The 15741-nt window shown below is 34.9% G+C and overlaps 1 protein-coding gene across 1 annotated transcript in view; it reads right to left on the bottom strand.

Annotated features, from left to right (window-relative positions):
• Positions 1 to 11842, bottom strand: part of LOC144972707 (uncharacterized) — a 202466-nt gene extending 190624 nt beyond the window's left edge. The window contains exon 1 of the mRNA XM_078914254.1: positions 11663 to 11842. Coding sequence (XP_078770380.1) covers positions 11663 to 11729 — 67 coding nt within the window. The 5' untranslated portion in view covers positions 11730 to 11842. The remainder of the gene's footprint in view (positions 1 to 11662) is intronic.
• Positions 11843 to 15741: the final 3899 nt, after the last annotated feature.

The following is a 15741-nucleotide window of genomic DNA, read 5'->3' as shown; positions in this document are numbered from 1 at the left end:
TATGTTGGAAATCCCGGGTGTAACCTAGACTATGTTGATGTCAATATTCGCCGTATCATGTTTGATTGATTAACACATCCCAATTTAATTTTTACCTTTCCGCAATGCATTTAAAATCCCATAATTTAATATATTTTTTTTAAATGAAAAAAAAAATAAGAAAACGAAAGACAAATCGGACGAAGAAAAACGAACAAACCCAAGGGTTCACAGAGCTCCAGAAGCTTCACAATTTTTCATCTATCCAATTTTCAGTTCATATGGTACACGTCGCCTGTTAAGCAATGCATATGCATTATTGGTCTATGTAAACATTTCAGAACTCATTCACACATGAATAGAGTAGATTAATGTATTTGAAGTGCCTTACCCAAGGAAATAACGAGAGTTGTGGTCAAAGTCAGGCGTCAAATCAGTGTTCGAAACAGTGTTTGTCTTGCTTTACACAAGACAGTGCACAACTGAACCACATATGCTTGACATCCTTCTTTGAGCATTTAAAAAAATATAGCGCAATATCCACTAAACGTGCTCAAAGCGCATTACAAAGGGCAACAGCAAAACTTATCGTGTAGGGTGAGACATGACGCCAGTTAGACGATATTACATTTTTTTCCAACAAAGACAACGCTGTTAGCGGCCAGATAGCTACTCATTTTACACATGACACGGTGAAAGAATGTTAGAAAAGAGCCTTTTCCAAGCTGATTATAGCGGGACTCAATACAGGACCTTCCGATCCGAAGGCGAGTGTCATACCTGGACTCAAACCCAGGACCTTCTGATCCGAAGGCGAGTGCCATACATACCATTAACCACATATGCCACTATATTATGATTACACTACGTGTCACAGCTGTGCTCTCCGTCCGAAATGGCAGTAAGTGGAGGAAATGACGTCTGTGTTATAAAAGGAATCAACATAATCTTCCGTACAATGAGAAAACACGTTTTCATTTTTGAACCCCCAATTATTTTTTTTTGAATATCCCAATCGTAAATACCCCCCCCCCCCCCCCACCCCCCGAATCATCACACGATTCATTAAATTGACAAGTGCCGATGCTTGATCCTGATCCTGAACTTTTTAGGAATGGTTGCCAGTTTGGCATACTTAACGCAAAATTTCCTATAAGGGCAATTTGAAAATTAGTTTGGTATCTTATATTTTAGCATTATTCTCGGGTTTCTTAAATTTATTTATCTTTGTAACAAATCAACGCTAATTAATGCATCTGTCGACTCAATTCGGTGTTATGTCCAGGAGATCATGACGACGACAAGTTGGCTTAAAATCAAAATGATAAGAAATTAAATATGTCATTTTTGACGGTTGAGAAATTAAACATACCCCATCTCCTCAATCAACAAAAAATTATTCTAAGTTCCTCAATTGTGATTTTAAATTCGATTTCCAACATTGTAATAATCCTGGTATAATACCATTTCGAGACTATGAATCACATTTTACTTGTCACTCAAAATATCATTAGATGAAGACACTTTGCTCGTGGTAGAAATGAATATTAAATTCTACCTGCTTAGGTGTGTTCTGGATTTCAACTTTTTAACTTGTTTGGTATCAATTGCAAAAGCTGATCTGGCAACTCTGAATTTCAGTGTCTGTAATTTGTATTGAAATGGAAATGGAAATATAAGCAACTTTGGCACTTTTTTAAAACACGTTGATAACCAACCTGTTGAAAGTCAGTACTGCCTGGCAGTCTTAAGCCATTTCTTTCATTATAAAGTTTTATTATTTCGTTCACCTTCTGTATTTTCTTAAGCACATTATGGTGTGTTTTTTTACATCTCTCAAAGAAGTATGAAGATGACTCATATTGTTAAAATGTGTTTACTTAACCATAAAAAAAGTACTTTTACGTTCTGACAATTATTATTACTTTCAATACCGTACTGCTTTATTTTCTTTTCATTCTATTGAGGATCGATCGGGTAGGAATTTTAGAATTTCCTACGCTCAGAAACTGCACAGCAGTGATATTTTGTTTCATTTTTCTAGCGAAAGTTATTTTTCCAGTTAAGTTACCTGTGTATTTAAAAAAAGATAGATGTATTAAATATGATAGTAGTAAGAGAGAAAGAGGGAGATGGGGGAGAAGGGGAGAGAAATTCTATTCTATTTTTAAATTTAAATTTACAAAATAGGGGGTGGGAGTGGGAGTGCACCATAAAACTAAATGCCAAGTTGCAGTATCCAAAATTTTCTTAATACTTAAGGGATGCCTGCATTGGGGGGTTTTTCCTTGTACTAAAACAAACAATTTTCTCGGGTATTAGCCGCAGTACTCACTGAACCTGAACACTTGTATGAATAGATAAGATATTAAGGAAGCGCATCCAAGTAGCCCAATAAGAGACACAGACTGAGCCAGTTGCACCCGTGACACGAAATCAGTGAGATAAGATAAACACAATATGAAATTATTCCATCCTCATGCAATCTCCATTCGAATGTTGGGAAAGTCGCTAAAAAGCTAAAGATGTTAGTTTGCTTTTTTTTTCTTCCAAATATACAAAGCGACAAATTATGCCCAAAATTTGTTCGAGGAATTGAATTCCGAAACATTCATATTGGACATTTTCGATATCATGATTATACTTATTAACTCTACTAATATTGTACAGATTAATAAGGCATAATTATATAGTTTGGGGGGGGGGGGGGGGGGGGTATTAGGCCTTTTCTGAGCGGTGCGCTTTGTCTTGACATTGAAGTCCGTTGCGCAATTTGAAGAAGACTAACGAGGAGATGGTCAACATTGGACGTAATCAGGATCAGAAAATTAATGGACAGCATAAAAGGGTAATACCAGTCACGTGAAATTTTAACCTTCCTTTCCTCTTATCGGTTAAAATGATGAAAAAAATAGGGGCTTCGGCAGTGGAGTTCGGATATTAGGAAACATAGCTCAATAAACAGATGTGCGATTTAAATCATTAAAAATATTACATATTTAACTCAATTACATCTACGTACACTTGTTATCAGGCCAATGTGTTAACGCTTTAGCCGCAACGAGTAGTTGATATGTGTCATATGCCGCATGTGTTCCAGGATTTCATGCAACTTGTTGCAACTTTCGATCACTCTGATATTATTAATAATATTATCATTGACGATAAACCTACTTTGTTGTCTTATCTAGTCAATATTGAAGTCACAGAATGAAATATTTCAATTATTTCTAGCCTTTAAATACACGAATGGGAATCGTCTAAACGATATTTTTGAATCTTTACTTATTTTAGTAATTTACTTGTCTATCTGGGTTTTTAAAACATGTCTAGCCTTCTGTTTTTCTCAGCTCGTGTTTGTTCCAGATTTTTTTACCGTGCGGGTTTTGTTTTTAGAGAAAACATTTTGTTCAAAATGGAGATGAACAGTTTTCATGCCGTGGATCATTCAAAGCCGTCTTATACAGATGCTATGATATTTCGACTTCGTATTTGTCGACAAGACGTGCCATATACACTTCTGCCGTCTATCCGTATTCAACGTGTGATGTATTAACGTTTTTACTGTTTTGTTATTGGCTGAAGAATGGTTATGAGTCCGAAACGTCCCATGTTTGGCATTTTATTATTTTGGGAAGCTATTATTTCACTTTATACAGTTTTACTATCCACATCTTTTTGCAGCTTTCTGTACACGTTTAGTATTATCATAATGGAAGTGTGGCTATGTGATCAAGTGGTATGGCAATCGCCTTCTGTCCGGTAGGTCCAGGGTTCGAATCCTGAGCTGCCTGGAAAAGGCTGTTTACTCACATTCTCTCACCGTACTCTGTCGGAAAAAAAGTTGTAATATCGCCTTTCAGGCGTCATGTCTCGTCCTACATTATTAGGTGTTGCTGTTGGCTAGGGACCCCTTGAAAAGCGCTTTGAGCACGATTAGAGGATATTGCGCTATATACATGCTCAAGTTTTATATGTTTAAAACAAAAGGATTTTAAATGTGAAACAAAAATATATAAAAATCGATGTATATATTATGTAATACTCAAAAATTGATTTTAGAATATGCAAAATAGAGTTGAGAGGATTTATTATTATCATTATTATTATTATTATTATTATTATTATTATTATTATTATTATTATTATTATTATTATTATTATTATTTTTATAAATGTTTACATTTCAAAGGTCCTGTTTCCTAAGGGACCAATGCATTCATCTATCTATGCTGAAATGTTTCTAGTTTAATTTAGTACTCAACTATCCGGTGTTCAAGTTATAACAACGGAATAATATTTCAACAGCAGTGATCATTCTATATCAGGAGGAAATATGTAGGAAATCAATAATTTTTGTAAATGATAAACGTGCCTCTGACAATGTAGCCAGCGACCCACGGGTTGACCGGAAATTGAAGAATTTTCTCTCCGAAGAATTCGGATGAGATGAGGGCTTTTGTTATATCAATTTTCATTATTCCTCTGAAAGCTTCATCAAAATTATCATCGCTTTGGTGTCTCAATCATCATCATCATCATCATCATCATCATCATCATCATCATCATCATCATCATCATCATCATCATCATCATCATCACCAATCAACATCATCATCATCATTATCATTATCATCATCATCATCATCATCATCATCATCATCATCATCATCATCAGCAGCAGCAGCAGCAGCAGCAGCAGCAGCAGCAGCAAGATCATCGCCATCATCATCAATATCGTTGTTTTTTATCTCTTTAAAATCAATTATTCCATTTGGAAATCCTTCCAATATAGATAGTATGCGCTTGGCTAAGAAGCTCACAACATTGCAATCCGGAAGTATAAAGGACTAACACACAAAACTCTGTGTAACCATGAACTTTTATAGTCTGGATAATACAGTTAAGTGAGGATTACTCATAAACATGGATGGCAAATAACAATAACTAAGACCTGAGTGACATGATCTTTGTTCCATCTATAACATATTTATTTATATTGATAACGTGAAGCCAACAGAGTAAAGCATATTCTTCATTCAATAAGAAAACCCTCATTGAAATCATTTATTTTCTCTGCTTTCAAATTCCCGGAAGGTTCCAATGGCAAGTTTGATGACCAGGAACATCAAAAAGAATTGGCAAAAATCCAAAATTGAATTTGCGTTTAGGTAAAACACTCACAACATCCACCAGCCCGATTTATGTACAAACAGACAAAAACGATGTGTAACCCTGATCGTTTATAGATAGAATGCGCTTGGCCAAGGAGTTCACAACATTGCCATCCGGAAGTATAACGGACCAACACACAAACTCTGTGTAACCATGAACTTTTATAGTCTGGTTAATACAGTTTAGTGAGAACAACTCACAAACGCGGATGGCAAAAACAATAACAAACACATGAGTGACGTCATCTTCGAACTATCTATAGATAATGTGCGCTTGGGCAATAAACTCACATTGCCATCATGTTGTGAACTTCTTAGCCACGCGCATACTATCTGATATAATACGCTTCAACAGTCTTGACGTCACTTCCCTCGTAATGACGCATGGTAACTTAGTAACTGGCTCTAAATTATCGGAACAATGGCGGACGCCCTCATGAAATATTTCTCCTTCGAGCATAAAAGTGTATCCAAATGAGAAAATAATTATAAATATGATCATGTTTTGACTTTTATACAGTCTGATCACATGACATGAAAATTTCTCGCCAGCATGAAGAATAAAAAGTATCAATTTTCTTTGTTTAGAATCACGCTGCTCGCCGTTGCTTGGCGACGTGATATCAAACTACTGAATCCAATTGTGATAACTAATCACGAAAATGGCTGTCTATATATTCTAGTAAATTTGTGATGTCATGTGCTTTATAACGAGATGAATCGAACAAATTATGCTCCAAGATTATTGATGTTGTTTATATAAGGACAGGGTTACCAAGGCATTACAAATGACAAACGTAACAGAGACAGTAGTGTGTCCTTGAATGGTTTTGTAGTCTCGTCTACACACTGATTCAAATAGAAGACCAGATGATTTTTATAGATAGTATGCAGATGACGTCACTCAGGCCTTTGTTATTGTTTTTGCTATCCGCGTTTGTGAGTTGTTCTCACTAAACTGTATTAACCAGACTATAGATAGTATGCAGATGACGTCACTCAGGCCTTTGTTATTGTTTTTGCCATCCGCGTTTGTGATTTGTTCTCACTAAACTGTTTTAACCAGACTATAAAAGTTCATGGTTACACAGAGTTTGTGTGTTGGTCCGTTATACTTCCGGATGGCAATGTTGTGAACTCCTTGGCCAAGCGCATTCTATCTATAAAAGTTAATGGTTACACAGAGTTTGTGTGTTGGTCCGTTATACTTCCGGATGGCAATGTTGTGAACTCCTTGGCCAAGCGCATTCTATCTATACGAGTAATTTATCATAAAGGTGCGAAACCATTAATCTGGAATCCTCCTCATCATCATCATCAGCAGCAGCAGCAACAGCAACCACAGCAGCACCAAAACCAGCTCCATCATCATTATCATCATCATCATCATCATCATCATCATCATCATCATCATCATCATCATCATCTTCACAAGCACTACCACCACCACCACCACCACCATAATCGTAGTCATCAGCACCAACAGCAGCATAAGGGTCATCAATTTCCATCTTTATTTTCCGACCACGGCTGATTGTACAAAATCGTCCCTTGCTTTATCATAATGTTTACAACAGATATTTCATCCGACAAGCTAAGTGAACTCATTAATATCTCGTGACAAACAAACCGTGTTGCTGTGATGCTTATAGATAAATATTTTGTAAACATTACATGAATTTTTTTTCACCCAGGTCGATATAAATATATTGTGTATTATCGGGAAGCATAGGATCTCCAGTCTACATAGAGTTGGCAATCGAAATTCGCATTGAGTACAACTTTGAAATAAAATGATCGGTATGACATCACCAAAAACGACAGGCGGTTTTGAAAAGAACTAAATACCTCAGGAAATGTGAAATTGAGTCTTCCCTTTCTCGGATTCAAAAACCAAAAACTAACAATGACTTTGTATGTCGATTTCAAAAGAGATTTTAGATTTTTTTGAACAGCTGCAAAATAAAATGTAGGCATTTCATGCGGTTTTAATTGAAATGGGGTCAAAGTAAATGGTTATAAACATTAAAACATTTACAATCACATGAAATAGATTCTGTTCTGTTTTATCTCGCGTCATTAATACCACGTCTTTCCTCATGAAGTATCCCATTGTCTAGCTCTAAAATATTATGGTCTTTCACAGTGTCCTTTCATTCGGCCGTTTTAAACACATAGACGTCTATAATTTAAAAAAAAAAAAAAAAAAAAAAAAAAAAAAAAAACAACAACAACAAAACAAACAAATATATATATATATATATATATATATATATATATATATATATGTGTGTGTGTGTGTGTGTGTGTGTATGTGTGTGTGTTTGTGTGTGTATGCGTAAAAAGCTAGTCAATTGTTTAATGTTAACTGATTATTCTTGATAATTTCAAGCGACATAATATTTTGACTGAAATGATATATTAGAGCTAGACCTAGACTCTATTTTTAAACTGATAGAATACATAACTAGAAAATATTAGCAGTATTATTTTGGGCGTTTATAATAAAATAAGAATTACGGACTTTCGCAACGGCACCGTTAGATCCCGTCGCCTAGGCATTCCATGTAGAAATATAGATAATCAAACAGTATGCTTGATGTCAAAAGGAATCACCCACGTTGTCCAAAGTGAGCAAATTGGGGATTAATAATCTTGTCCAAGGAAAAAAAGTTCCTGAAGCAGGGCTCGAATCCGGGATCTTTTGATCACTCTGCCACTTCGCCCATCCCCCTTGGGTGTTTATGCCGAAGACAAACATTATATTACGCATATCTTACTTTATGTATTTTACAAGTCGATTTGATGTTTTGTTGATGGCGCCACCAGGCCCAAAATATATGATATTTACACGACAACAACTTTCAATTAAACATATGAAACCAAAAGTGATGGGAAATTGCTTGAAGCTGTGGCCACTGTAAAAAGTAATAAACAAAAATGAACATAACAGCTTAAAAAAAAATAACAAACACTTACCATTTCGGGCTCAAAACTGAGATTAAAGATTGAGAGGACGTATTCATATTTCGATGTCTTCAATCTGTTTTTTTTTTAGTAATGTATTTATGTTTTCATTGTTATTTTTGGTTGTTGACCGAAGAAGGGTTTTGAGTCCGAAACGTTCAGTATCTATTATATAGTTGTTCTTTTTAAAAACTGTTATATTCAATTTTGTGTATTACTTTAAACAAAAACTGTTATGGGATATATATTGTAAACTTCCGTTGACGTTATCCATGTTGCTACTTTGATTAACTGCCAGCCACGCGAGGGATTGGTGTACCCGGCCCACTGACCTAGCCATCCAATATTGATTGTATTACTTATACCTGGTTGATAAAACTTTAATATAAAAAATATTCGACGTCATCATGCCTGAAGTGATGATACGTATTCCAGCAATATGCTATCGTTATAAAATCGAATTTGATTAAAGACACTTGGCAACCCTTTCGTTGTGATAAAAACAATTTTATTTAGGTAAAGACGTAATTTTAAAGGAAAGTAAAGACAAATTGTGGGGTTAAATTGATCAGGTAAAAGATGCCAACTGTCACTATTTTGTAAAATTATGTTCATTAAAAAAAAGCTTTTACATCGGCGACATTATCTTAACCTTAAATTTTACACAGCCTGGCAAACGCATAAAGAATGGAATTTAATTTTAAAGTCATAAGGCAATAGGCTTCCCTCGTAATGACCCATAGTGACTTAGTAAATGGCTCTAAATTATCGGAACAATGGCGGACACCCTTATGAAATATTTCTCCGACAAGCATAAAAGTGTATCCAGAGGAGAAAAACATAATAAATATGATAATGTTTGACTTTTATACATTCTGATCATACAACATATGAAAAATTCTAGCCAGAATGAAGAATACAAAGTACCGATTTTCTTTGTTTAGAACCAGGCTGCTCGCCGCTGCTGGGCGACGTGACATCAGACTATTGAATCCAATTGGAGTCGGACTGCTTTCTGTCAGTTTTAACAAACTCAAGTGCGAAAACAATATTGCTGAGAGGTCAGCGAAATCTAGGAAAAATAAAACTAGACTGAAAACAAAATCGATACTGCGACACTGACCAAAGAGTTTTTAAAAAATTTAAAACAAGAAGTCACTCGATTTTACAACAATCAGCAATAATCTGGGTATGGCTGGGCGGGTTAAATTCGATTCATTAGTCTGATGTCACGTCCGCCCAGCAACCAGCAGTTTGGTTCTAAACACAGAAAATATGTACTTTTTATTCTTCATGTCGGCTAGAACTTTTTCATATGTCATGTGATCAGAATGTTTAAAAGTCAAAACAAGATCACATTTATAATGTTTTTCTCCTCTGGTACAATTTTATGCTCGTCGGAGAAGTATTTCATAAGGGCGTCCGCCATTGCTCCGATGGTTCAGAACCAGTTACTAAGTTACTGTGCGTCATTACGAGGGAAGTGACGTCACGACTGTTGAAGCCTATTGAAAGTTGCCCTGATTGGTATTGCCAGTAATAGGAATACGAAGAAAGGCGAAAAATCGATAGCACTCTGTGATCGTACTTCATCTTTGAAGTCTCCAATGACTTTTATATTATAATATTTGCTGTTGTGAAAAGCGTTTTGTTGTATTTTACTTTCTTTTTCTTTTTCTTTTATCATTATTGTATATATATATATATTTTGCAACGGTTGAAACCAAATTGTTATGGGCTCCTTGCAGTAATGGAAATACCTACTCTCAAAGCAAAGCAAAATATCGTCCATTACAACAATAATATTAAAACAAGCCATGACGTAAATCTAGTACTCTCTAGTACGCCATGAAACAATCCCATAACTGTGTTTGCTTATCAGACCTGAAAATATGTGCACATTGGTTGAAAGTTAAAGCCCAGATGCGAATGAAGTGCTTAAGCACAAACGATAATATTATCTTTACTAGAGGAAATTATTTGAAGCGGCGTTATTCCAGCACTTCTTTTATTTTGTTTTATTTACGTTGGGACGTAGCTCTCCAATTAAAAATAGTTGGAAGACGACAAAGATTTTCTTTTTTTCTCTTCTGATGATCAGTCCGTTTCTCCAATTAATACATTTAATAAGCTTAATGAGGATCGGAGCAACAGAAATGGTACGTTTAATAAGCTTATTTCACGAGGAGAGGAGGGGCGAGAGTTATTGGGTGATATGGTAAAAGGTATGATTAACAAGCAAAAATAAGATAAAAGCAGACACCGCATAATGGCGTCATCATTGTCAGTGATGATGAATATGTTTCCAATTTGGGCTAAGAATATGAAAACAACAAAAACGAAAATGGCAACGATATATTACTACTACTACTACTACTACTACTACTACTACTACTACTACTACTACTACTACTACTACTACTATTACTACTACTACTACTACTACTATTACTACTACTACTACTACTACTACTACTATTACTACTACTGCTACTACTACTACTACTACTACTACTACTACTACTATTAATAGTGGTGAAGACGTAGTAGTAGTTGTAGTTGTAGTAGTAGTAGTAGTAGTAGTAGTAGTAGTAGTAGTAGTAGTAGTAGTAGTAGTAGTAGTAGTATAGTAGTAGTAGTAGTAATAGTAGTAGTATTGGTAGTAGTAGTGTTAGAAGTAGTAGTCGTAGTTGTTGTTGTTGTAGAAGATGCAATAGTAGTAATAGCAGCAGCAGCTGTAGTGGTAGTCGCAATAGTAGTAATGGTAGTAGTAGTAGTAGTAGTAGTAGTAGTAGTAGTAGTAGTAGTAGTAGTAGAAGTAGTAGTAGTAGTAGAAGTAGTAGTAGTATAAGTAGTACAACTAGTAGTAGTAGTAGTAGTAGTAGTAGTTGTAGTAGTAGTAGTAGTAGTAGTAGCAGCAGCAGTAGTAGTAGTAGTAGTAGTAGTAGTAGTAGTAGTAGTAGTAGCAATAGTCGTCGTCATAGTGGTAGTAGTAATAGTAAGAGTAGCGGAAAGGAGGAGATGTAGAATGAAGAGGTAGAAGAAGAAGAAGAAGAAGAAGAAGAAGAAGAAGAAGAAGAAGAAGAAGAAGAAGAAGAAGAAGAAGAAGAAGAAGAAGAAGAAGAAGAAGGAGAAGAAGAAGAAGAAGAAAGAGAAGAAAGAAGAAGAAGAAGAAGAAGAAGAAGAAGAAGAAGAAGAAGAAGGAGAAGAAGAAGAAGAAGAAGAAGAAGAAGAAGAAGAAGAAGAAGAAGAAGAAGAAGAAGAAGAAGAAGGAGATGATGATGATTATGGTGGTGGTGCTGGTAGTGATGGTGACGGTGGCTGTGGTGATTTTGGTTTGATGTTTTTGTTGGTGTTAGTCTTATAACAAAATTTATTTACAACACAAATCCCTGTCACCCTAGCGATTAATTATTAATTATTATCTTGGCATGTTGAAAACGTGTTGAAATGATTTGGGTCTCCGATGTCTACTAATGACAGTTAAGTTCTAGTGAAGTGGTAAACTTTGATTAATTACTAAAAGATAATGGGATACTCACTCCGTATACGAACTTCCCACTGGTTCTCGTTTGTGGTTGGTATCCAATTCAATGGCCAAGGTGGCATCTTGAGTTATTCTTCAGACGAGTTGTATCGATTATGACTTTGGAACTATAAATTGATCAATTTTGTTTATTTTCAATTCGTTTTTTTTTTTTTTTTTTTTTTTTTTGTTTTTTGTTTTTTTTTTTTTTTGTCTTTCTTGATTTTTCTTTGTTGCTAGGTTAGTCGTCGGGAAATGAATTCTGAAATTTGGGGGAAAATGAGTCTTTCATTATAAGATTGGTCACATAATTTATTTTTATTGAACTAGATGAATTTTATACCTAGAAAAGATTCGGTGGAAAGCACTCTATGATGAACTGTCGAACACTCCATTCTGGCATGGCAGTTTTTTTTTTTTTTTTGCAGCGCTTGCGGCCGCAAAAAAAAAAAATGCAAAATATCATTGATTTGCATTGCGGCCGCAAAATCTGCACGTTTTTGAAAATCTTTGCAAATTTTCGAGATTTAGCAAAGAAAAAAAGGCGAAAAAAAGACGATTTTTTCCTTTTAATTTGATAGTGTAGAACGTGAACGATAATTAATCAAGAGTAGTTTCCTTTTTTACTATCTCATTTTCTTCATTTTACTGTCGCTGATATGAGCTTACATTTGTTGCAAGCGCCGTCAAATCCTTAAAAACAATTACTTTTCTCTTTCATGAACTAATCATGGGTTTTCAGGAAAACTAATCGAAAATTTTCGCAATTTTTTTTTGCAAATTTTGCTGTATTTCGCTTGCAAAATTTGCGATATTTTTTTGGTTGTAAAAAACCGCCATGTCAGCCAATTCAGAGTATAGTGTTGTACATGCTTTCCACGTGGTTTATATTAAACTGCTCGAAGTTTTTTTTTTCACTGATGGTGGGTATAGCAGATAAGGAGAATATATCTGATATAACCCTGATTGAACCAGATCATAACCATCGTTAACTTATAGCCTGACACTGACCAATAAATGACGTCAAAATGCCAGTCTTTGGCCACAAAAGTAAACAAATCGTGAGTTGTATTCAATAGTTCAACCAATGGGACCACTTGTTTCCATGAGCACTACTAACGACAACTCACTAGGCGGTGCAAAAACCAAATAATGACGTCAAAATGCCAGTCTTTTTGGGTTTCAGTGACAGGCTATAACGACCAGATGCGGTTGTGGTTGTTCTACCTGTTGAGCCTCCACATCGACTTGTATTGATGATATGCGTTTAGGTAAATTACTCACAACATCCGCCAGCCCGATATCACCTACTAACACACTAAACTATGTGTAACCTTGCTCGTAATATAGTCTGATTGATGTAAGCTCGTGAGATCTAATCACCAAATTGATTGTCTAAACATCATAACAAAAAAAAAGAGCTGAGTGACGTCAATTTCGTTCATTCTATTTCAGGAACAGGGGGAGGGAGGGGGGGGGGGGGGGATCACCCTGTTAGAGTTTCTTTTAAATGGTATACGGACTTGTGAGAACTGATAAAGGGATAACTGTTTAAGTGAATAACGAAATATTGAAAAGAATGGGAACATTTGATACACAAACATAATTCTGTCTTTCAATAAATAAATAAATAAATAAATGAAAATAGTGATTTCAATTTATTGTTGATAAAACACTTAATTGTAAAATAAAATAAATGAACAAAACGAATATAATGAATAAATGAATAAATAAAGTAATAAATACCCTTATAGATTAATTGGAAAGTAATATGGCTAGTTAATAAATTGTGTGTGTGTAACTGAAAATAGCTGTTCATCTAATTTTCATCATATGAGAATAATCGGCGCTCTTTTAAAAATTAACATTTCGTTATTTCATAACGAGATTATGATAAAAATATTAGGTGCAAAATCCAATTGAGGGATGGTTACAAAGTGCACAGCCTATCTATTTGAAGTAAAAATAGAGTCGAGAATTTAATTACATTCAAAAACAGCTACGCCCGTCTGGCGACTTCCAAAGTGTTTTTGGCGCTTTGTATTTGAGACCAAATAAACATAGACAGACCTTGAAAAGTACGAAGGTTCTGGGGTTACATTTTCTAGGTTTTATTTTTCTTTTAACTTAAAAAGGTATTTAGTGTTATTAGCCCTTTTAAGGAAGTTTATCTTCTCAGATTAAAGGTTAACTAGCAATATTGTTTATAGTTAAGAACATCTTCCATATGTTTAATTTTTTAAAAGTCCATTGATATATTTTTCTTCGGTGTTCTTTTTATTTGGTTAGCCCATCTATTTTAACCTCTGCAACTATAGAAGGAATGAAATTGACGTCACACAGCTCTTTGTTATTGTTTTTAGATGTCGATTACTTCTCAGTAAATTTAATCAATCAGACAATAAACGTTCAAGGTTTACACACAGTGTCGTGTAATCTGGCTAACGGATATTGTGAGTATTTCACCTTAAAAGTATGGCATCAATAGAAATATGCTGAGTACATTGCATGTATAATTATTAAATAAATATCCCTGAGGGATAAAATCCTTACTGGAAATGAAAAGGGAATATTATTTCCACCCCACTGTTTTCCAATATCCTCGAAAACGACATATAAATACTTGCAGGTCTGATAACCTGAATTTTTATGGGCTCATTGTTATAATGGAAATTCTCTCAGACTTACCCAAGATATTGTCCATCACAAAAAAAGATAAATTAAAGCATCATTGTGTTCTTTCATCAGACCTGCAAATATGTGTGCGTCGCTCTAAACGTATTTATAGGTTAATTCATTGTCTTATATAGTAACTACAAACTGCTTTCAGTTGTTTAACTTTTACAATATTGGACAAAAGGTAATATTAATACTTTTTAGCATCTGGTCCATCCCGACATAATACCGTCTTGAGACGTTGGGACACATATAATATTCCAATTTTTTTTTTCTGATCCCCTGACCACCCAAGTGGTTGGGTAGCTGGGTCTGTTAGATTTGTCGATGAGTACTTTGCTTTATACTATCCTATCTAAAGGGTAAATGTCAACTGCTATTGTCCCTTTCACGCTGTAGAAAATAGAGATAAACTTCGACTCCACGGGCTCTACAGCTCAAAAGGACTACTATCCAAAATCGGTAAGCAAACATACATCATAGAATGTAAGCTCTTATTCTCATTAAGCTCTAATAAATAGTAAGTTAAAATGGGAGGCCTTCCAAAAGTTCTTACATCCCCAGTATTCTTTATTTTAAATATAATGTTCTAGTATGGGGTTTGGGAGGGGGGAGACTCTCTTTAAAAAAAAAAAGTTTCCCCCCTCCCAAACCCCCTACTAGAACATTATTTTAAAAAAAGAATACTGGGGATGTAGGAGCTTTCGGAAAGCCTCCCGTTAAAATCAAACAAATCAAACGATTGATATGAATAAATTTTGAGCATGATACTTGCCACAGAAACCTGAGAGTATGCCTGACTTGTTAGATAATCACAAATAACCTTGTTTTTACAAAGTCACTCCAACACAATTACACAGTTGTTATAACTTGTATTAAAACACACACACACACACACACACACACACACAGAATTAGAAGTGAGAAAATTAAAAGCAAATAGTTTTTAAAATTCAACTTCCACGCTTGTAATCACTGGACATACGAAGAGATAAGGTCCAGGTGTCGAGTCCTAATTAACACATGGAAACAAATCGTGTTTCAACCACACTAGACTAAATTAGCCGAGTGATCAGTGATCAAACATCTGACATCAGATAACATAACAATCAATATACAGTCCGGTCAGTATCAAAAACAACTGGTCGCACTTAATGACCATTGCCTCCGCTTATCAGCAAACCGGAAAATAGCACATTTATATATATATATAAATTTGTTCCGCAAGATGCTGTAAATATAATAATTGATATCGTCAACACCAATTACCAATTAAGTAACGAGCCAGGGCTATAAAACTATAAAACTATAATAAAATTATTCGTTATTTCGTCAAATATGCCTAGTCCGAGACATGACGAAGTAACATATTTTTCCTGTAGCCATGTACGAATTATTGGAATGCCCTACTTTCATCAC

This window comes from Berghia stephanieae, chromosome 5 (genome assembly GCF_034508935.2).
Source record: "Berghia stephanieae isolate SIO BIC M18660-M18661 chromosome 5, UCSD_Bste_1.3, whole genome shotgun sequence".
NCBI classification, from domain to species: Eukaryota; Metazoa; Mollusca; class Gastropoda; order Nudibranchia; family Aeolidiidae; genus Berghia; species Berghia stephanieae.
The sequence above is the reverse complement of the archived record's forward strand: the minus strand, read 5'-3'. Positions and strand labels throughout refer to the sequence as shown.